General features: G+C 42.2%; 2 protein-coding genes across 2 annotated transcripts; both read right to left on the reverse strand.

Annotated features, from left to right (window-relative positions):
* Positions 1 to 6,192: 6,192 nt before the first annotated feature.
* Positions 6,193 to 17,279, reverse strand: dus3l (dihydrouridine synthase 3-like (S. cerevisiae)). Its single transcript, XM_066668938.1, has 15 exons — positions 17,166 to 17,279; positions 16,251 to 16,340; positions 15,463 to 15,736; positions 14,309 to 14,761; positions 13,308 to 13,397; positions 12,335 to 12,376; positions 11,164 to 11,316; positions 9,739 to 9,855; positions 9,271 to 9,336; positions 9,061 to 9,171; positions 8,321 to 8,417; positions 7,614 to 7,689; positions 7,320 to 7,508; positions 6,711 to 6,839; positions 6,193 to 6,418 (listed from the first exon to the last, which is right to left on the reverse strand). Exons 2-15 carry the CDS (start codon positions 16,337 to 16,339, stop codon positions 6,346 to 6,348), a joined length of 1,959 nt encoding a protein of 652 aa, XP_066525035.1. The 5' UTR covers position 16,340; positions 17,166 to 17,279; the 3' UTR covers positions 6,193 to 6,345.
* Positions 17,280 to 17,481: 202 nt separating this feature from the next.
* On the reverse strand, positions 17,482 to 21,877 carry LOC136695334 (transcription termination factor 1, mitochondrial). The gene is made up of 3 exons (XM_066669364.1): positions 21,761 to 21,877; positions 20,525 to 20,691; positions 17,482 to 19,339 (listed from the first exon to the last, which is right to left on the reverse strand). The coding sequence occupies exons 2-3, from the start codon at positions 20,662 to 20,664 to the stop codon at positions 18,310 to 18,312; spliced, it is 1,170 nt and encodes a 389-aa protein (XP_066525461.1). The 5' UTR covers positions 20,665 to 20,691; positions 21,761 to 21,877; the 3' UTR covers positions 17,482 to 18,309.
* Positions 21,878 to 23,039: the final 1,162 nt, after the last annotated feature.

Here is a 23,039-nt window from a genome sequence, read left to right on the forward strand (position 1 = left end):
ACCCTGCTATCATTGTCTCTAAACACAGTCACAGTTTAATTACCCTGCAATCATTGTCTCTAAACACAGTCACAATTTAATTACCCTGCTATCATCGACTCTAAAAACAGTCACAGTTTAATTACCCTGCTATCATTGTCTCTAAACACAGTCACAGTTTAATTACCCTGCTATCATCATCTATAAACACAGTCACAGTTTAATTACCCTTCTATCATTGTCTCTAAACACAGTCACAGTTTAATTACCCTGCTATCATCGACTCTAAACACAGTCACAGTTTAATTACCCTGCTATCATTGTCTCTAAACACAGTCACAGTTTAATTACCCTGCTATCATCATCTATAAACACAGTCACAGTTTAATTACCCTTCTATCATTGTCTCTAAACACAGTCACAGTTTAATTACCCTGCTATCATCGACTCTAAACACAGTCACAGTTTAATTACCCTGCTATCATTGTCTCTAAACACAGTCACAGTTTAATTACCCTGCTATCATTGTCTCTAAACACAGTCACAGTTTAATTACCCTGCTATCATTGTCTCTAAACACAGTCACAGTTTAATTACCCTGCAATCATTGTCTCTAAACACAGTCACAGTTTAATTACCCTGCTATCATCGACTCTAAACACAGTCACAGTGCAATTACCCTGCTATCATCGACTCTAAACACAGTCACAGTTTAATTACCCTGCTATCATTGTCTCTAAACACAGTCACAGTTTAATTACCCTGCTATCATCGACTCTAAACACAGTCACAGTTTAATTACCCTGCTATCATCGACTCTAAACACAGTCACAGTTTAATTACCCTGCTATCATTGTCTCTAAACACAGTCACAGTTTAATTACCCTGCTATCATCGACTCTAAACACAGTCACAGTTTAATTACCCTGCAATCATTGTCTCTAAACACAGTCACAGTTTAATTACCCTGCTATCATCGACTCTAAACACAGTCACAGTTTAATTACCCTGCAATCATTGTCTCTAAACACAGTCACAGTTTAATTACCCTGCTATCATCGACTCTAAACACAGTCACAGTTTAATTACCCTGCAATCATTGTCTCTAAACACAGTCACAGTTTAATTACCCTGCAATCATTGTCTCTAAACACAGTCACAGTTTAATTACCCTGCTATCATCGACTCTAAACACACTCACAGTTTAATTACCTTGCTATCATTATAAATAAACACAGTCACAGTTTAATTACCCTGCAATCATTGTCTCTAAACACAGTCACAGTTTAATTACCCTGCTATCATCGACTCTAAACACAGTCACAGTTTAATTACCCTGCAATCATTGTCTCTAAACACAGTCACAGTTTAATTACCCTGCTATCATCGACTCTAAACACAGTCACAGTTTAATTACCCTGCAATCATTGTCTCTAAACACAGTCACAGTTTAATTACCCTGCTATCATCGACTCTAAACACAGTCACAGTTTAATTACCCTGCAATCATTGTCTCTAAACACAGTCACAGTTTAATTACCCTGCTATCATCGACTCTAAACACAGTCACAGTTTAATTACCCCGCTATCATTGTCTCTAAACACAGTCACAGTTTAATTACCCTGCTATCATCGACTCTAAACACAGTCACAGTTTAATTACCCCGCTATCATTGTCTCTAAACACAGTCACACTTTAATTACGTTAATTTTTTTTCAGTATTACAATATCTCATTATTATAAACCAGAGACTGACATTTATGCCCCAGCTGAAGTTAAGCTGTTGCGGTAATATTCTGAAAAGTTTATATTTTTTAGTGATTAATAAAAGATCAGAGAAGATGGAGTTATCTCTGTGTTATAGCTGAGACGCTGCAGTGTTTAGTCTGGCTGAAATTAAGATGCTGAGTTGTTCTGGTTGGTGATAAGACAGTGTACAGCCTGTTCCTGATCAGATCAGTGTCCCACTGTTACTCAGTCTTTCAGGACAAGCATCCTTCTGAAAATAAACACTTACCAATAAACACTTTTAAAATAAATATCTATTAAAGCCACACAGTGCAGTGCAAACTCTGCATCATGAAGGCATCAACACAACCCTGAAAATCTTCTGCTTTTGGGTTAAATAAATCTTCAGGAGAATTAACACCGCACAGATTCCTCTTTTTACTGCAGTTTACAGATTGAGGACTTTTTAATAATTATTCCTAGTCCTAATCTTTATTCTAAACTTTTTCTTGACAATAATCCTGGTCCTAAATCTCACATTAAAACCTGACAATATTCCAGGTCTTAATTCTAATTCTTATACTAAACTTAAACTTGATAATAATCTTGGTCTGAGTCCTAATTCTGAAATTTATTATCAAAAATAAGCCTGGTCTTAATCCTGTTATTAACTTAATCCTGATAATAATCCTGGTCCCAGTTCTAATTCTGATACTAGACTTAATAAACTGTCAAACTGTCTGAATACTGGTCTTAAACATTCATTCATTGTCTGTAGCCCGTATCTAGTTCAGGGCGACGGTGGGTCCGGTGCCTACCCAGAATCACTGGGTGCAAGGCAGGAACACACCCTGGAGGGCGACACACCCTCACACATTCACACCTACGGACATGTCTGAATCGCCAATCCTCCTACCAATGTGTGTTAATTTATCAATTATTGCTAATAATAACCCAAGTTCTAATCATGATACTAAATTGAATCCTGATATTAAACTGGGCCCTAGTCATAATGCTGATACTAAACTTAATATAATACTGGCTTAATACTGGTCTTAAACATAACACTGAAAATAACCATAACCATCTATAGAGACTTATTCCAGCTACTGGTAAGGCCTGTTTTTGTCAGCTGGAATGTAAAGGTGGCAGAACACCTATGAGGGACTGTTAGTAACAACAGATTTTAGAGTGAAACTTCAGCTGTTGTTATAATGTTGGGTTCTGTGTGACTGAGTGTTTATTACAATGATATGACACGGGGGGTCGTGACACAGCTTGGATCTTGTTACATGATAAAACTGGATTTATCTCAGGGCCACAGATAGCGTCTGCCTGGGTTTAATCAGTCTGTGTCATACCAACATAATATCAGTTTCAGTGTCTCCTGTCATTCACTATGTGTCCAACAGTCACTGGTACTAAATGTTATCAAAATGTACAAAGAAGTAGAACAGTGGAACAGTGGAACAGTGTTCTCTGGAGTGATGGAGCTCCACTGAGATCCAGAGATGATCACTAACAGATTTTATTCATGTTTACATGAATGTTGAATGCTATCAAATCCTCACAGCACTGTTCAGATATCTAGTGTACAGTGTCTAAAGGCCATAACTACCCAGAGCCGCCTTAAAAAATAAACAAAACAGATAACTGAAATATAAACAACACTGCTGTGTGGAAACAAGAAGAAACCCTGCAAACATCTTCTCTAACATGGCTTCCTTTTCTAATTTACCAGTCCACCTTAAGTCCACACTGAGCTGCAGATTTTACATTATAGCTTCTTATTACAAATTGCCATTCCACCTTAAAAGCTACATCTGATATATTCTGGCCTCTTATTGTCCAGGTTCTTGTTCCACAATTTCATTCCACATTAAATTTAATCTTAATTCACAATTTAAAAAGGAATGGTAAAATAGCAATAGTGTGGAAAAACAAAATTGTTCCACCTTAAATGGTACAGCTGTTACAGTTCTCCTTTTTAATTGCCAGATTCTTTACGGATGGAAAATTGAATATGAACCCAGATTGCAAATGCTGCACCATTTAAGATGAGAATTTAATGCCTACACTATTTAAGGTGGACTGGAAATTGTACATTTGAAGCTAACATATAATTAATAAAAATAATGACTACCACGACCCTGAAAAGAAAAGATGATGATGAATATAAATACTGCAGTTAAGGTGGGACGGTTAATTCAAATGAAGCAAGAGTAAATGCTGTACATATGAATATAAACAGAGGAAATGACGAGAAGGAAGAGTCCTGCACTTGATTCCCACTGTTGAGGAAAATTTTAAAACCATAACAAAAGTCCTCTTACTGATCATCAGGAAGACATCTGAGCCCTGATCTGGAGACCATCTGACAATCAGACTTTCGGTGTCACAGTAGACCACCATCGGATATTTAGCACCTCCATTCTCCTGAGGACCTTCAAAGAATATCAGAGAAATGTCAGAGAAACATCTGCAAAACATCAGAGAAACAGTAGAAAAACTTGAGGTGATCATCAGGGATTAGACGAATGTAAGAGAAACGGGTGGAACGTCCGAGGAACATCAGAGAAATGTCTGAGAACCATCAGCCAATCATCAAAGAAATATAAGAGTAATGTCAAAGGAACCTCAGAAGGTGATCAGAGGAATATCAGATAATCTTCACAGTTATGTCAGAGAAACACAAGCAAGACATCAGGGGAACATTAAAGGAGCACAACAGTGGAACATCAGAAAGACGTGAGAGAAACATCTGAGGAACAACAATGAAACATGAGAGCAAGCAGAGGTGAGCACTGCCCTGTTATTAATGGACTTCAGTGACATTCTGGTGAATTTTAGTTTTCTGATATTTCTCCAGTGAATCACCGAGTAATCACAGTGTCCTCGATCTGAGACGCCCCCCTGCATGTCCACAGCGTCCTCTGACTGTTTGGGGACACTAAGTGGTGTTTTACTGCAGTAATTACAGGACTTTCAGTGTCAGTGAAGAAGTAGATGGTGAGGACTTGTAGATGGTGTTGTAGGTGCAGTACTCACCCTCTCTGAGCTGCTGTGATACGCGGGAGTGTCCAGCGGGGGGCACTATGGGGCTGCTCTGAATTTCCAAGCTCTGCTGCAGCAACAGCATCGCAACAACCACACAACACATGCACATCTCCAAAAAAGAACTAGACACTCAGGACTGAGGCTTTTATATGAAGGAGGAGGAGCCTGAGTGTGTGTGTGTGTGTCTTCCTTGTGGTTTAAGGTTGGGTCAGTGGTAGTTATGCTTACGGCTTTCACCAGCCTACAGAAGTAGCTCCTTTCAGACTAACCCTAAATATAATGAATTGATCTGAAACTAACCTTAACACAACTACATCTACCATGAACCATATCCTACCTTGTCCCTCACCAACACAAAACCCCATTCCAGACAGGTTGGAGCGCTGTGAAATATGTCAATACAAACTAAATGCAGTGGTGTGAGAATCATTTAAACTTTATATTTAATAGAACACAGTACAAAGACAACATTTTAAATTGGTCTCCGTTATAAAGCCCCAGTTGTGTTCAGTGGGGGACAGTTCTGGACTCTTTTACTGTGGAGTCGTGCTGTTGTAACCCACACAGAATGTGGACTGGCTTCGTCTCACTGAAATAAACAAGGCCTTCCACGAAGAAGATGTTGTCTGGATGGCAGTGTGTGACTCCAATCCCTGCAGATATCCGTCAGCATTAACTGTGCCTTCACAGATGTGACAGTCCCCCACACCCTGCGCAACACCATCACGCATGCTGGCTTTTGGACTGTGTTTAAAACAAGGCCATGTCCCACTCCTCGTTAGCGGAGGTGGCAGCGTCCATGATTTCCAAACAGAACATCAGATTGTGATTTGTCAGACACAGGACACTTTTTTCCACTTCCCCTTCACTGTATCTTAAATGAACTTGGATTCTGGATCCTGTTTATATCTGGGTTCTACTCTGCATTTATGGGTTTTACAATGTTTGTGGACGTGGTGATGAACTGGGTTCACAGACAGTGGGTTTGGGGAGTGTTTCTGACCCATGCAGTGATTTCCTACAGAAACCTGTCTGTGTTTAATTCAGTGCCGTCTGAGGGCTAGAAGACCACCGACAGAAACTAGTCTTGGACCTTGTCTCTTTCATATAGAGATTTCTCTAGATTCTCTGAACCTTTTAATGATATTATAGGCCATAGATGATAAAATCACTAGGTTCTTTACTATTTTAAGTTGAGAAATGTCATTCTTTAATTATTGTCAGTGCAGTCTTTCTCTGAGACACATTTTTAAACTCAATCATGTCATTGATCTACTGCCTGTTACATTTTTTGGAAAGGGGATTGGGTGTGAAATTCACAACTGGCAAATGTTTTAAAAAATTTACTAAAAGTTTACCTCTGTACTACACCCCCACCACACCACACCACACCACACACCACACACACCAGAAACACAGTGTCGTTTTGAAAGTAGGTATCTTTATTACAGTGAGAGTTCAGTCATTTATCAGTCGTTCTGAACACACCACAGGGTCAGGAGCGTCAGAGAGATATGTTCTTTCTGACGTCAGCACTCAGCTCATCTGTCTGTCTGTCTCTCTGCCTGTCTGTCTGTCCTTCACTTGTAGGCATTGGCTTTGTGTTTGGGGAGGAAGCTGAAGTTCTTCGGCACTGGACCCAGCAGCATCTCACTGCAGGTTAACAACAGAAACAATAAACAAATGAAAAATAAACAGATTTCAGTGAATAAAGTGCAGCAGCTGTCATCCTGAATCCCTCTCCACAATCTGTAGACACTCCTCTCACTGAGTGAAACCTGTGTAAACTCGACAGAGGGTCAGGACTCTGCTTGTGATGAAGATGGAGCTAATTAAAGGTGCAGTGAATGATTTTCACCACCACAACAGGTCACATTGTTCATAAGAGGTTTTCATTGTTTTATAGTCTGAGTTTAAAGCTGTGGTCTGTGTTTAAAGCTTTAACCTGATTTTGATCCAGTCTCCTACGTGCTGACTGGCCATCAGAGTCTCCAGGTAATCTCGGCCCAGGTAGAACGGAGGACGCTCGTTTATCTTCTGAGGAACTCTCTCCAGCAGACCCACCGGAATGTACCTGAAACAGTGAAAATCCAGGACAAATACTGCATTGTCACATTACTTCCACTGCAGTTTAATGTGGAACTGTTACATAATAGAGCGCCCCCAGCAGGTGAAAGAGAGGAGTAGAATAATAGAGCGCCCCCAGCAGGTGAAAGAGAGGACTAGAATAATAGAGCGCCCCCAGCAGGTGAAAGAGAGGACTAGAATAATAGAGCGCCCCCAGCAGGTGAAAGAGAGGAGTAGAATAATAGAGCGCCCCCAGCAGGTGAAAGAGAGGACTAGAATAATAGAGCGCCCCCAGCAGGTGAAAGAGAGGAGTAGAATAATAGAGCGCCCCCAGCAGGTGAAAGAGAGGACTAGAATAATAGAGCGCCCCCAGCAGGTGAAAGAGAGGACTAGAATAATAGAGCGCCCCCAGCAGGTGAAAGAGAGGAGTAGAATAATGGAGCGCCCCCAGCAGGTGAAAGAGAGGAGTAGAGTAATAGAGCTCCACCTGCAGGTGAAGGAGAGCCACTCCAGGAGGAAGGTCCGGGTTTTCTCCACTCCCTGAGTGTCCGAGCCCCAGTGCTCCATGCCGAAATTGGTGAAGTCCCGAAGGATGTCCAGTCTCTCTCCCGAGGAAATGTCCCAGTGTCTCCTCTCCTTAATCTCAGTGAAGATCCACGGTTTTATCAGAGCTCCTCTACAACACACACACACACACACACACAAACACACTGTGATTAAAAAGTTTTAAATTTTCATTTTGGATCCTCAGAGTAAAGTTTGTTTTGACACAGACACACACCTTGCCACCATTATTCCTGACACCCCAGTCTCTCTGGCTTTCAAAGCATCTTCATACGATAAAATATCTCCATTACCTACAGAGAGAGAGAGAGAGAGAGAAAGCAGAGTGAGAAAGAAAAGAGAGAACAGAGAGATTATAGATCCACACATTCTCCCCAGCAGGGGGCAGTGGAGTATTACCCGCTGCAGTATGTTACATGAGCACTACCAGTATCAAACCAACCCACAACACCTTCATTAGGGAACTAAGCATCAGAAACTGTGTCCAGAGCTTTAGAGACAGCCCTCTGTGTGTCCCCTGGGTGGACAGACTGAGGAACTAGGTGGGGCATTCTGGAGACTGGAGAGCAGTTTACTGGTAAAGTTACTTTACTGCTATTAGTAAGTACAAATGTAAACGAGCATCTCTGACCTGCGGTGTCTCATAAGGATCCATCATCAGGCCTAATTTTTTTAATTTTTTAATTTTTACATGTTACCCCTAGGGCAAATCCTTAAAAATAATAAACCAACGTCTCATAATTACACTAAAGTCACTCAGATCTATTTATATCTGTCACCAGATGACTACAGTCCTTCTGACTGTGTTATTAGCCTATAGTGAGGAATTAACTGGATGAAAGAGAGTTTCCTTCAGATAAACAGAGAAAAGACACAGGTAGTCAAATTTCTACTGTACTGTATTGTGTTGTGTGTATTACCTACCAAACAGTGGGATGGGATCAGCGAGTTTGGAGCAGGTGTTGATATAATCCCAGTCTGCGATCTTGGTGTACCTCTGTTCTCTAGAACGACCATGGAGCTATAAACACACACACACACACACACACACACACACACCGTTAATTTCTAATAATTTGTAATTTTAATAAATTTGCATATTTAATCATGCAAAATTGTGAATGTTTGCGGTAAGCGATTGGCAGTCAGTTGCTAAGGTGTTATTATGTAGTAGCTATGGTGGTGTTATATGGCTTGCTATGGTGGTGTTAATGTGGTTGCTAAAGTGTTGTTATGTGGTTGCTTGGCTGTAGTAGTGTGGTTGCTAATGCTACTTTGATATTCCAAGGGGTTTTTAGGTGATTATGTTTTTAAGATGTTGGAGGACAGTTATGGTTTCCTGTATCCCAAGTGGTTGCTATGGTGTTGCTAGGTGGCTGGTATGATTTTAAGTTGGTTTTAGACAGTTACAGTAGATGGTATCCCTGGGTCAAGTGATATCCCTTGAATGTCAAGTCGGTTACTATGGTATCCCGGGTGGTTGCTATAGCGTTGCCTGAATGTTTGTTTGGTATTTCTGAAGGTTGCAAGGGAACCACCACAAAACAAAAAAGTGTCACCACGCTAAAATGTATACACTTTAATGCTGATTACCTCACAGCCAATTCTCTGGCTAAATCTCGTTTACAGAAACGGTACAGACACTGTACTGGACACACACCCACCGTAATGAGGGAGACGCCCCATTTCTTCATCTCAGGAATGAGTTTGTGAGCGATGTTGCAGTTCTGCTGGACTCCAGTCCGAATTTTTACTGTTAAAGGGACGTCCAGGACCTGCGGAAAAATCCGGAAATAACCATAAATCCTCACAAACCCCATCACAACTGTACAGCCGTGATTATACCAGTAAACACTGAGATATACAACACTCACAGAGTCCATTCCTCTGACGATCTGCTCAAATTTATTCATTCTGGTCATTAGTCCACACCCACCTCCCTAAAAAACAACACATATATACACACACACAAACCCACCCACACAAATTAAACACAACTCCAGCATAAACAACCACAAATTACCGTTATATATTTCAGAGCTCCGCCTATATATCAATAACCCAGTAACAACATTTACACAGTACTGTCACTATCTGACAAAATGTTTTAAACATTAGTTTTCTAATAAATCTGCCCCATTTATGGTTACAGCCTCATCGAGTTATGTAATGCTCCAGACCCCCAGAACCAGAAGTCACACAGCAGGAGAGTAACCAACCAATGAGGATAGCTGACAAAACAGAACTGGACTTTCAGTGTTCTCCTCAGTGTGTGCTGGGCTGATGAACAGAATCCGTTTTCAGTGCTCTCAGATTTATTCCATAGATGTGTGTGTGATTACCTTCTTATAAACCAGGTCTATGGGGCAGCCGGAGTTAATGTCCACAAAGTCAACATCGATGTTCTGATTCAGCAGTTCGGCACATCTGGTCATCGTGTCGGGAAAACACCCCTCTAGCTGCAGGATAAACACCAGCGCAACGTTTATATAAACATCTAGTCACTGTCAGGGCTCATGGTACACTTAAAAATAAAAAAAACAGTGTTTGTTCTAGCAAAATTTTTTTTAAATAAGACAGGAAAAATTACTTTGGGCTGAACAGGAGGGGCTAAACTGCTGTAGGCTGAATGGGCGGGGCCTAAACTGCTGTAGGCTGAACAGGAGAGGCTAAACTGCTGTAGGCTGAATGGGCGGGGCCTAAACTGCTGTAGGCTGAACAGGAGGGGCTAAACTGCTGTAGGCTGAACAGGAGGGGCTAAACTGCTGTAGGCTGAACAGGAGAGGCTAAACTGCTGTAGGCTGAATGGGCGGGGCCTAAACTGCTGTAGGCTGAACAGGAGGGGCTAAACTGCTGTAAGCTGAACAGGAGGGGCTAAACTGCTGTAGGCTGAACAGGAGGGGCTAAACTGCTGTAGGCTGAACAGGAGGGGCTAAACTGCTGTAGGCTGAACAGGAGGGGCTAAACTGCTGTAGGCTGAATGGGCGGGGCCTAAACTGCTGTAGGCTGAACAGGAGGGGCTAAATGCTGTAGGCTGAACAGGAGGGGCTAAACTGCTGTAGGCTGAATGGGCGGGGCCTAAACTGCTGTAGGCTGAACAGGAGGGGCTAAACTGCTGTAGGCTGAACAGGAGGGGCTAAACTGCTGTAGGCTGAACAGGAGGGGCTAAACTGCTGTAGGCTGAACAGGAGGGGCTAAACTGCTGTAGGCTGAACAGGAGGGGCTAAACTGCTGTAGGCTGAATGGGCGGGGCCTAAACTGCTGTAGGCTGAACAGGAGGGGGTAAACTGCTGTAGACTGAATGGGCGGGGCCTAAACTGCTGTAAGCTGAACAGGAGGGGCTAAACTGCTGTAGGCTGAATGGGCGGGGCCTAAACTTCTGTAAGCTGAACAGGAGGGGCTAAACTGCTGTAGGCTGAATGGGCGGGGCCTAAACTTCTGTAAGCTGAACAGGAGGGGCTAAACTGCTGTAGGCTGAATGGGCGGGGCCTAAACTTCTGTAAGCTGAACAGGAGGGGCTAAACTGCTGTAGGCTGAACAGGAGGGGCTAAACTGCTGTAGGCTGAATGGGCGGGGCCTAAACTGCAGTAGGCTGAACGGGAGGGGCTATACTCCTGTAGGCTGAATGGGCGGGGCCTAAACTGCAGTAGGCTGAATGGGCGGGGCCTAAACTGCTGTAGGCTGAACAGGAGGGGCTATACTCCTGTAGGATGAACGGCTGCTTGTTTGTCTGTGTTTTGTTTGTGTTTATTTGTTGGTTTGTTTACCTGAACTCCAAACAGATCCTCAGTGTGGTGTCTCTTTAACAAGGCCCACTCTGAGGACTGACCCTGGAGCAGGTTTGTGCACATGGCCATCTCTCCACAGGTGATATCCGCCCCGAAGCGCTTACACACTCTCCGAAATGGCAGGTTACCGCACTACACACACACACACACACACACACAAACCCAGTATCTTTACTCATTTACATAATATGTAATACAATGTGGTCATACTCTATATATGTTTTTGTTTGTTTTACAAATTTATTTAAAATAAATCTTTGCTTATTTTATTTTTTTACTTTTACAGGGAGACAAAAGACTTCTTTTTGCTAATTTATTTTAAGGTATATTGTGCTGTTGAGTTGTTAAAAATGATCAATATATATTATTAAATATCAATTTAGTCTTTTTTTCTTTGAAAACAGACAAAAATGCATGTAGCATATTTAATTTATGCAGCGGTAAATAAATAAATGAGATACTGTGAAAACTACGGAATTCAGTTTTTGGCCTTTGGCCAAATGTTTAATTTTGTTAGGTTTCGGCCAGAAAGGGCGGCACGGTGGCGCAGCAGGTAGTGTCGCAGTCACACAGCTCCAGGGACCTGGAGGTTGTGGGTTTGATTCCCGCTCCAGGTGACTGTCTGTGAGGAGTGTGGTGTGTTCTCCCCGTGTCTGCGTGGGTTTCCTCTGGGTGCTCCGGTTTCCTCCCACAGTCCAAAAACACACGTTGGTAGGTGGATTGGCGACTCGAAAGTGTCCGTAGGTGTGAGTGAATGTGTGTGTGTCTGTGCTGCCCTGTGAAGGACTGGTGTCCCCTCCAGGGTGTATTCCCGCCTTGCGCCCAATGATTCCAGGTAGGCTCTGGACCCCCCACGACCCTGAACTGGATAAGCGCTTACAGATAATGGATGGATGGATGGATGGATGGTTTCGGCCAGAATTTTGTATTTTGTTCCTCTCTAGTTCCAATGACGTGTTCAGTATTAACACACTGAGGATTTATTTTGTGTTTGATTTACATTCTGATAAATCGTGTTGATATCAGAAACAACAAACATTACTGTTTTGTGCCATGCAACACTTAACGTAACGTAGAAACGTAGCTTTAGTCGTAAAACAGTTTAATCTCAATAAAGTACACTCCAGTCCACAGTCACAGTGGATCTTACCGTGGTTAGCGGAGCCAGGTAGAGTTTATCTCGGAAATCTACCTGAAAGAAAACACCACAAAACACAAGTCACAGGCAAATGTAAGAAACACCATGAGCTCACGTAATTGTCTGTGTCCACTTGTATACTCAGTGATGTGGAACACCCCAGAAAGAGCCCATGCTGAGTCAGAACAGTGTTCCAATTAAGATCTAAAAAACATGGACGTAAAGATGTAGGCAGTTAATCTGATGTGTAAGGTCTTCAGTTCAGCTCCTGAAGTCCTGACAAACAGGAAAGAAACTTGGCTTAATCTAAAGTTGTTAGCTGGTTGCTGATGTCCAAGGTGAGGGCATACCGCAGTGGTATTCTTAAAACTTGCTCTAGTGTTGCTGGACGATATGAGGACAAATTCATATCATGATTAATGGTACATTTTACCCTCATTTTGTGTTTGTGTTTATGACCCTCATAGTTCAGTGACGAGGCGTGTGCTGTAAATATGCTCCAGTGTTAAAGCTGGGATGTTTTCTCTAATGTCACTGGGAGCTTGTTGCTCTCTCGTTTTCTGAGCACTGTTTATATTTGGTGTGTGATTGAGCTTTGGCTGACACTGTTTTTTCACTGCGTTTACATTTGACTTCTTTTTGTTTAGTGTCGTCATAATTAAAGTCAAAACACGGCACGGCCACACCACAGACGCTGTGTTTTTGTTTGGTACGAGCTGCTCAAATCGCTCGGTCGGCCTCAGTGTTTAGGTTCTCCATCATGTGGCAGGTAGGGGGCAGAATCACGTGACTACACCTTGGCAGCGTGGTTTTAAAGGGACAATACAGGAAAACACAGCGGGGACATAACAGACTTAAAATAATCAATGTTGATTGTTCTGAATGTCAATTTCGATTAATTTTTTATGAATTGCCCAGCCCTACTCTGGACAGAAGCAAATGAAAGTGATTTTCGGCAGGGTGTGGAAGAATCCACTCACTGTACCTGTTTCTTCTCAGACGGGCGCAGTCTGATGATGTCAGCATCAGTTAATGGTCCAACAGTCTTTACAAGAGGTGCCTGAGTCTTAACGTCCTGCAATTTACACACAACCAGGAATTAAATTCAGTCCAATATAATTTTTAAAATGTATAACACTGATTTCCAGTGCCATCAGATGTGTCATACATGTAAGTTGCATATTAAAGTATAGGGAATCAATAATTACAGGAACAAGGCTAACTCTTAAGTTCTGAATCATTAAGGGTAGGGTCGCGGTTTGGAGGAGGGTTCTTTATTATTATTCACTCATGCGATTGGAAGGTTTCTACAACAATGAGGAAAACATTAGATTGACCACAAAAGAGACCAGGCTAGCTAACAAACATTCCCAGTTTTTTAATCATATAGGCTCAGCTCTGTTCAGTTCAGAAGTATGTGGGAGCTACTTCTACATGGACTCCTGACTCAGACTCAACAGCTAGGGACATGTTACAAAACCCAGACTTTAAAGCTAGCTTCTGAGTATGGACTCAATCTAAACTGGTTTCTATGTGGTTGGTATGGTGTTCCTAGTGGTTGCTAGGTGAATATTATGGTGTTCCTAGTGGTTGCTAGGTGAATATTATGGTGTTCCTAGTGGTTGTTATCACTATAAAGTTCCTAGTGGTTGCTAGGCTATCACTATGATGTTCAGAGTGGTTTCTAGGTGTATGAAATAGTTTAGAGACTTGACTCAGACTCTACAGAGACGGATTACAATCCGGACTCTAGGTTTTATGGCTAGCCACTCTTCAATCTACAGCCAGTAACACTGGACAGGCTGGAAATGGTTCTTCTCTAACTTTGTTCTAGAGATTGTTTTACAGACTCAATGACTCTAGCTGTAACCCTATGGATCTAATTGTTATGGACTTCTGAACTCAAGTTTTGTCTGTATGACTAGCGACTCTGGGCTACACTCTTAATCGACAGCTAGAGATCCAGAACATGACTCTTTGCCTTACCTCTGTTTTCATGTCAGCAACTGCGGTATCCTTCTGTTCGGACACAGCTTGCTTCTCCTCTTTTACAGCCTCAGCTGGTAAGTTGTTGCTTTCTGACCCTGCCTTTTTCCCATTCGGTCCTCCTTTACCCTTTGCGGCACCTATGCTCTTCAGGTAAGTCTCAGAGCGGCTGAAAGCCACCTGTCTCTTTCGGAGTCGTCTCTGAAGGTCCTTGTCCAGGTTGTTCCGTACCATCTCATTTTGTCTGTGTGTTTTATACAGCTCCTCGTTGACCAGGTTGGTGAAGTTGGGTCCTGTGTGAGCACCAGAGAACCTGCAGGTGATGCCATACATGCATCTGCCAAAAGTGTCGTAGAGGAAGCAGCGCTCGCCCAAGTCTGCAGGTTTGGTCGACATATAGTCTGCAACGTCGTGGATGAACTTGCATTTATCACCATAGAAACACTTCCTGTCCTGCGGGGAAACAACACTATCAACATTGTGCCCCAGTTTCACAGCCTTACTCTAGGTGAAGTCAGTCAGCTGAAAAATGCTAGATTTCAAAGATACTGAGGTTGGTGTTGTTTAAAGTAGAGGGCTTTCCTCTATTGCCTTCTAGAGACTAGGGTTCGTTGGAAACATATCCTGTGTCATCTCAAAACGCCTGTCTCTAACAGGAACAGCAGGCTTTGGAAACCACAACAACGTGGTAATGTTAGCGGTAACGTTAAGCGGTGTTTACTCATGGTGTATTGCCGTGTTGTTGTTGTTTGGGACTGAACACAGCTCCGTCATCAGTTCAGACAGATCAGTAGAGTTTGTTCCTTCCTTCCTGCTCACCTGGAACCCCAAGAGAACAGGGACTAATAAAGAACCCAGTTCCAGAACCAGATTTACCTGATGTAGAGGCAGAAAACTGGAGTCGAGTAGGGATCCTGCAGTGGAACAGCACCATATGCTATGCAAATAAGAGGGCCCACCCTGAAACTTGTGTTTGTAACGTGAGTGTCTGGCACACTGGGCTCGTAGCTCCAGGCTCAATATTATAAGTAAACATCTGGTGTCCATACACCTGCCCTGAGCTAATGAGGGCAATCTGAATAAGAGAAGGACAGAGTGAAATTTGTTGTCAATAATTTTATGAGCAATGTTATTACTGATATCACCATTATTACCTGTGTGACTGAAGGACACAGTCTGCGGTCATCGTAGCTGTTCGGTTTCATGTGAGGCCTGGATTTATTCTGGCCTTTAAATTTCTTCTTATCTCTTTTACTCTCCTCTGTCTCATCCTCTATTTTCCTCTTCTTGGACTCAGGTTCACCTGTAGGTTCTTCTGAGGCTCCATTCGTCCCCTCGGTAGGTGCTTCTGCAGGTTTCTCTCCATCTGTCTCACTCTTGCCTTCAGTCTCCAGGAAATGGTGAAACTTCTCTCTGGTCGTGATATACCTAAACAGTAAAACAACATCAACTGATCAGAGAGGCAACCCCAATCCAAACCCAGTTGGTGTGTTCAGACAGTAGCCGTTTTTGGAAGGCTGTTTCATTCTGATTAGACTGCTCAAACTGAGTCATATGCTCTGATCAGATACAAGTCAGATTTACTAATGTGGTTTGAATCAGAGTGCAGGGAACTGGACTTGAATCGATTAAAGGCTTGGGCTTCTTGCCTTCTGCAAATACACCCAATCTCACTGGGTCAGCAGGCACTGCTCAGCCACTGGGCCTCACTGCTGACTCAGTCAGTCACTCTGTTGATTCAGTTAGCCACACTGTTGTTTCAGTTTAGTTCCGTTCAGTTGAGCTCAGTTTATAGAAAGTCTAAAGTCTAATGGTTGATTCACTGAGTCGAATTGTTGAGTCTATGTGACTACCTGAGTATTTACAGAGTGCAAGCCCATGTGACTCACTGAGTCTAACCTGTGATTCAGTCAATCAAAGAGGTGAATCGTTTGAATCTTACTGTGATTTGAGCGCTGCTTCTCCTTTCTCTGTGTGTGTTGCAGCAGTGTTTTCTGTTATTTCTGAAGTCTGATCCACAGCAGACTCCATCCTGGAACAGTCACAACAACACAGTCCATAGTATACTTGCTTCTGTATTGAGCTCCACAATTTAAAATACATGTTTAAAAGGTCCCAGATTTTCTCAGATGCATTAGTTGTCCATGTATGTACACACACACACACGGCTGGTTTCTCTGACATGGCTTAAGCCTAGTCCTGGACTGTATTCTCCTTTTGGTGGAAAATCCCAATTTAAAATGCTGTGCAATTCAGGACTAGGCTTAATCCCTGTGTGGGACAGTCTGCAGACGGCTGCTTATTCAGGGTCTTCATGAGGAGAGTCTGATCATCACTCTACTCTCCTCTACGCTAAACAAATTTGAACATTGCTGTGAGGATCTGCTGGTGTTCTGCCTCATAATCACCAGTGAGAAGGCAAGTTTGTTTATAGAGCACCTTTCATACAAAATCAATTCAAAGTGCTTTACAGAAGAAAGAGTTCAAGAGTTCATTAAAAGCAAGAATAAAAATCCTAAGAGAGAACACAGTTCCACAGTTCCACACAACAGAGCTGGGCATTGAGCATAATGAGTTTATTTATGTGCAGCTGCTCCAGAGCCTCACTTTTCATTTCAGGATTTTAAATGGAGATTTTCTACTGTGAAACACACTCCCAGAACCCTGAGATACACCAATACACTAATAATCTCTAATAAATATTTATAGATCTAAGAAATTCTGATGAAGTCTAAAACTTATTAAACCCCATATGTTTCTGAGTGAAACTGTGAATACAGATGTAACGCTGGGTGGAGTCAGAGACTTACATGTAGATATAAGTATAAATATTCATATAAATGTAAATAAAACTCACCTCTTGTTTTTATTTTCCTCCCCACGCGCTTGACACTCCGGCCGTGTCACACTCCAAACTGTTCGTGCGGGAACATCCGCCTCGACGCTTCAGTTCCTACCGTTAATATATTCCATGTGAAGACTTTTCTCATTCGTATTTTATTTACATTTTAAAAAAACGGCCTTAATACGGTTAGAAAAACACGCTTTATTCATGAAAACAACACAAACGTTTAAAAAACGTTCATATGAGAGAAAAAAAATAACTTTTTTTAAAACGCAGATTTTCTAAAATAAAAGTCTTTATGTTTCGTGAGTTCTCTTTTAGACCACTGTTCATTATTACAACTTACAACATGTCTTTTCTGTCTATTGATGAATATCTGCCTTCAGCTGAAACATATATAAAATCTTTATTCCCTCGAGACTCAGACTAGGGCAAGACTATGAGTTCACCCCAGGTCCATCCTCCAGATTCACTGAATTTCTGAAAAATATTTCTGAAAATAAGTGGCATATTCTTCCCAGAGAACATCTCAATATGGGAGTGTACTGTTCATTACGGGCAAAATACCTGAACGTGGTGTCATGAATATTGTACACACTCCATAAACAGTGATTATTAAAATACAGCGAATATTAAAATATGTAGAGAGCGTGTCACTTAATTTTGGCACATTTAAAATATAAACACTGCCAAAATGTGAGGCATTAACACTGTTTAAACTTAAAAAAAATTAGACATCTGACTTTATTTACACTTATATACAGACAACACAGTAGGCTGTACATTTACTACATACACATGCATTCATCCAGTGCATTTTAGAAAAAAACTGTCGAAACCAAACCTTGTATCTGCATTTCTGCCATATTTGAAACTGTTCAGAACAAGTGTAAAGCTGCGCTGTGGATATGGATCAGCACTACCGCCCCCATGTTTCATAAGAGAATTAGTGCTGGTAAATTGGATTAAATTAAACTGAATTATGATCAGTGTGTACACAGTATTTTAAGGCAGGTTTTAAATGTGGCACCTGTGCTTTGTGTCTGTGATGGAATAATTTCATATTTACTTTCTAATTTGGAAACGTCTTCTTGTGAGACAATATTTTCACGATATCCCCCTCCCACCAAGCGTTTTGTCCAATAAGGTCCAGTCATCAGCATCCAGACACTTGCAGTTTGTCCAGCTTGGCCTCGAAGCGTTTCTTACTCATGTCCAGAACGGCGATCCCATTTTTTTCAAAGTCGTAGCCAAGTGCATTCAAGTCTTCAAGGCGCTGCTTTAAGGTGATGACACTGAAATCCAGGACCTTGGGCTTTTCCACCACCCATTTAAGGTGGATGCCTCCTTGCAGCAGACAGTCGAGCTTAGCATTGAGCGTCTCGGGGGAGACAAATAGAACCTGGGAGTAGTTAAGCACCAGGTTCTTCAGGTCAGACCTGCGGCAGCTTAGAGACTTCAGCTTGTTCTGAAGGCTCTTGAAGTTTCTCTGGAGACTGTTGTGGGAAAGGTCCAGGATCTGGGCTCCATGGCCCTGGAAGAGGTTCAGGGCCTCATCCTTATTCAGCCTCAGAGCCTCCAGCAGAAAATGGATGTTGGCCGTTACCCTCTTGGTGCTTCGGATCAGGACGTAGATGTTCCTTGTGATGATATTCCTGGCGAAGCCCTCGTGGTCCTGCCCGCCGAGACTCACACAGACGCTCTGCAGGAGTTCCACCATGGTTCTGTTCAGCTCCAGACTGTTGGAGAACACTCGCGGAGCCTTGGTCAGCAGTTTGGAAAGGTCCTGGGGCAGGATTCCCAGCGAAGTCAGGAACAGGATGTTCTTCTCTAGGTTCTCGTTGTCGCTAGAGCGGAAGAACGACTCTGGGGAACGGTCTAGGATCTTGACGATCTCAGTGTCGTTCTGGAAGATGTTCCTCCACAGACACCATCGTTCCTCCAGGTGCTCTTCGGAACGTGTGATTGCCCGGGGGAACCGTGAAATGATGCTGGCGATGACCTCGCGACTGGCCCCTTTCTGGCTCAGGAACTCAGCCAAGCCGTGCTCATTCGTCTGGTTTTTACGCAGAACCCCAGGCTGTCGCTGCCGGGCCATCTTCAGATCCACGCCCAGAACCCTGAGGTTCTCCAGCAGGGAGTGGTTCTCAGAGCCTGCAGGGGGTGCTGTGGAAGTCTGTGTTGTGCTGAAGAACCAGGAGAATGTGGTTAATATTCATTATGAATCATCAAAGTTGTGTGGACATACAGTATTTGGGCAAAATGACCATATAAAGGTGTTCCAGGTGTAAGCTGAATTTCTTTAAGACAGAAATTAAATTAAGTCGTTTTCTTATTCAAGAAATTTGAATAATGCTACATGCTAACAAGCTAACAGTGTGAGCAGTGTTAATTTATAGCATGTAGCATCATTGATACAGAGCTCCTTAATGAGCTGGGGCTGGTTTTTCAAAACCCTATAAACCTGGTCTAGATTTCCCCGATAATCAAATCACACATTTCCTTTAAGGGATTGAGGAAATGAGTCTCAGATTTTGTCCCGGGTTTTCAAAGCATTTTCAGACTGGATAAAGCTGATCCATTTCTAGATCTGGATTTTCAAAGCTTTTTAAACACCTCTGTGTGGCCCCCTGCTGGACAAGTTATATTTTCACACAAGCTACTTTTATTTTTTGTTTTATAAATCCCAAACAATTTACAGTTGTGTCTCAATAAATTAGAAAACCATCTGAAATTTAATTTATTTCAGTAATTCAATTCAAAAAGTGAAACTAATATATATTCTTTACAAACAAAGTGATCCATTTCAAGTGTTTACTTCTTTTAAATGTAAATGATTATGGGCTACAGCCAATGAAAACCCAAACCTCAGAATATCTCATACAATTAGAATATTATACGAGACCAATTTTAAAAGAATGATAAATAAACTTATTTATTACAAGTCATTTCTCACTTTTGATCCAGCTTTAATCTACCTCTCAGTGTGGGATACAAATCATCCTAGTATTTGGTATCAAATGTATCCCAGATATCTGCATAAAGTCTGAAGCCCCCAGTTGTAGTAGCAGTGTTTAATCCGGCTTAAAGTTGGATCAAAGAATCCAGATCCAAACCTTCAGAATCAAAAACGTCTGTACTGAAAAACCCAACATTCACGTTTACTCCAACTGCACTGCTTTAACCTCGTCAGATACCTTTTGAAAACCCAGCCCTGGTGATTCAGAGCAGTGTTAGCTTGTAGCATGTAGCATGAATGATGCTGTAAACAGAGTGATGACACTTCTTCAGAGGAAATCTGCCCTGTGTCTGAACAGGAATAACAGAATTAACAACGACGGAAATCTGATAATGACTGTTAATGATCTGACCTGTAGAATCTGTGGAGGCCAACGGAGGCGTGTATCTGAGGACAGCCTTTGTTCACCTGCGCTGACGTCTTTAATGAGCTTAATGTGTTTATTGTGTTGAGATGGGGTTTTAATAAAGACAAGATCTTCTGGAAAGCCATTCTTCATTCTTCACTCTGGACCTCTGTCTGAAAACAAGACAAAACAATGTGTGTCAGACGAGTACACAACGGACGCCTGAGATAAAGTTACTTCACAAGTGTTTTTAGCTTCATGTCAGTCCTCGTATTCAGTGTGGGATTAGGTTTAACTCAAGGTTTCTCTATTAGATTCATCCCACTAATCATCAGAATCATTTAAGTAAGGATTGGTTTAATTAGTGTTATTTTAAACCACACTTGTAGTCCTAGTATTTAGATTTTGCAGCAATTCTGGATTAAATTTAACCGGTTTGCTCAATCTGATTTAAATCCTAGTATTAAGCTTTATTTGAATGTCTGTTCCCACAGTAAAGGACTCAGCTTAGCATTACCTTAGAGACGATCTGTGAGACCACAAACACAGCCCAGCAACACCTTAGCAACCAGCTGGGATATCATAACGTTGCCAAGCAATCACTCTGAATCTGTCCAATAGGATCATCCCGCAGCTCTTTTCCCATTGGACAGGTGTGAGTTTGGGTTTAGCGTATCTGGCTAAACTGAGAAATCCTGCTTTAAGGAACACCCCTCGATTGATGAACAAAGATCATAACGACAAGATAATTCAAGATATTTAACAGTATACTGTTAGTTAATTAGTTTTTACACATTCCTTTTGTCAACACTGTTTGACTAATCACTATAATACCCATCTTTATGATTATTTCACATGCTATTATTTATTAATTAATTAGTAATAATGATTAATAATGAATATTAATTAATAATGTAAATAAAATAATGAGTTCATTATTGATACTTATGCAGTGAAATGTTAATGAGAAAGATGAGCTCTGTAAACACACTGGGACAGTCACAGCTCATAACAGGGCTTTGGTTCTAGTTTTAAACTGGAATAATTAGATGTTTTATTTAAAGTAAAGGAGTTCACAGAGAACAGGGACTCGGAAGTGGATTTTTGCCGCCTATCTGAGTTTCAACAGGACTCAGTTGTAAACCCGGCTCTGTCTGGAGACGTTTTTATCTGAGGTTAAACTTTATCTGATCATTAACGATGTTAGAAATGCGCTCTTATTGTAAATGTTGTGTTGCTCACCACTGCAGTAGTAGTCTCTCCTTCAGGGTCTTAGCGCCGGACTGAGAGAGTCACAGCGCCCTCTATAGGAACGGAGCTCGGTACACTTCGGTCCAGCAGGGGGCGCTGTTACACCCCTGAGAGCAAGGAGACGGCGGACCACTGTTGACCCACTGAGGGCAGAGCTGGAGGTCCACTAGTGTTTTACACAGCGTTTTCTGGGCGGACCGCTGCTGATTAAACAGACTTTTAGACAAAACGCCACATTTTAGCACTTTTCCATTCACAGTCCGATTTACATTTTTCTCCTTCATTAGGTTCTTTTTGTTATTGTTTATAAATAAGATCAGTAAATCATTTAAATCAGCACAGTGTCTACATTTTTATCATTTAATCATTTTATATCAGTCTTACACTCATTATTATATCTCTCACAGTTGTTGGTGATATTTGTATTAGTGTGTTTTCCAGAATAAAAGTCTCTGTGAATGTAAACTCTGTTTGAGGAGATTATAAATGAGTTCTATCCGGTACAGGACAGTAATCTGAGTGCTCCGATGGTGGACCAGCAGTGGTCTACAGTCAGTGGTGTGACAGCTTTTTTATGACAGTGGAATGATATATGCTCGCTGTCTAGTCTTCCAGGGTGTAAATCCTCCTCTGAGGACTGAGGAGCAGTGGAAACGTGTTCTCTGGAGTGAAGGAGCTCCATCAAGTACAGTTCCACCAGTCACTTACACACTCACACTCACACACACACACACACACACCTGTGGACAGTTTCACACACTCACCCAGTCACTCACACACTCACCCAGTCACTCACACACACACCTATGGACAGTGTCACACACTCACCCAGTCTCACACACACACACACACACACCTGTGGACAGTGTCACACACTCACCCAGTCACTCACACACACACACACACCTGTGGACAGTGTCACACACTCACCCAGTCACTCACACACACACACACACCTGTGGACAGTGTCACACACTCACCCAGTCTCACACACACACACACACACCTGTGGACAGTGTCACACACTCACCCAGTCTCACACACACACACACACACCTGTGGACAGTGTCACACACTCACCCAGTCACTCACACACACACACACACCTGTGGACAGTGTCACACACTCACCCAGTCTCACACACACACACACACACCTGTGGACAGTGTCACACACTCACCCAGTCTCACACACACACACACACACCTGTGGACAGTGTCACACACTCACCCAGTCACTCACACACACACACACCTATGGACAGTGTCAC

Source organism: Hoplias malabaricus, chromosome 4, assembly GCF_029633855.1.
Source record: "Hoplias malabaricus isolate fHopMal1 chromosome 4, fHopMal1.hap1, whole genome shotgun sequence".
NCBI classification, from domain to species: domain Eukaryota; kingdom Metazoa; phylum Chordata; class Actinopteri; order Characiformes; family Erythrinidae; genus Hoplias; species Hoplias malabaricus.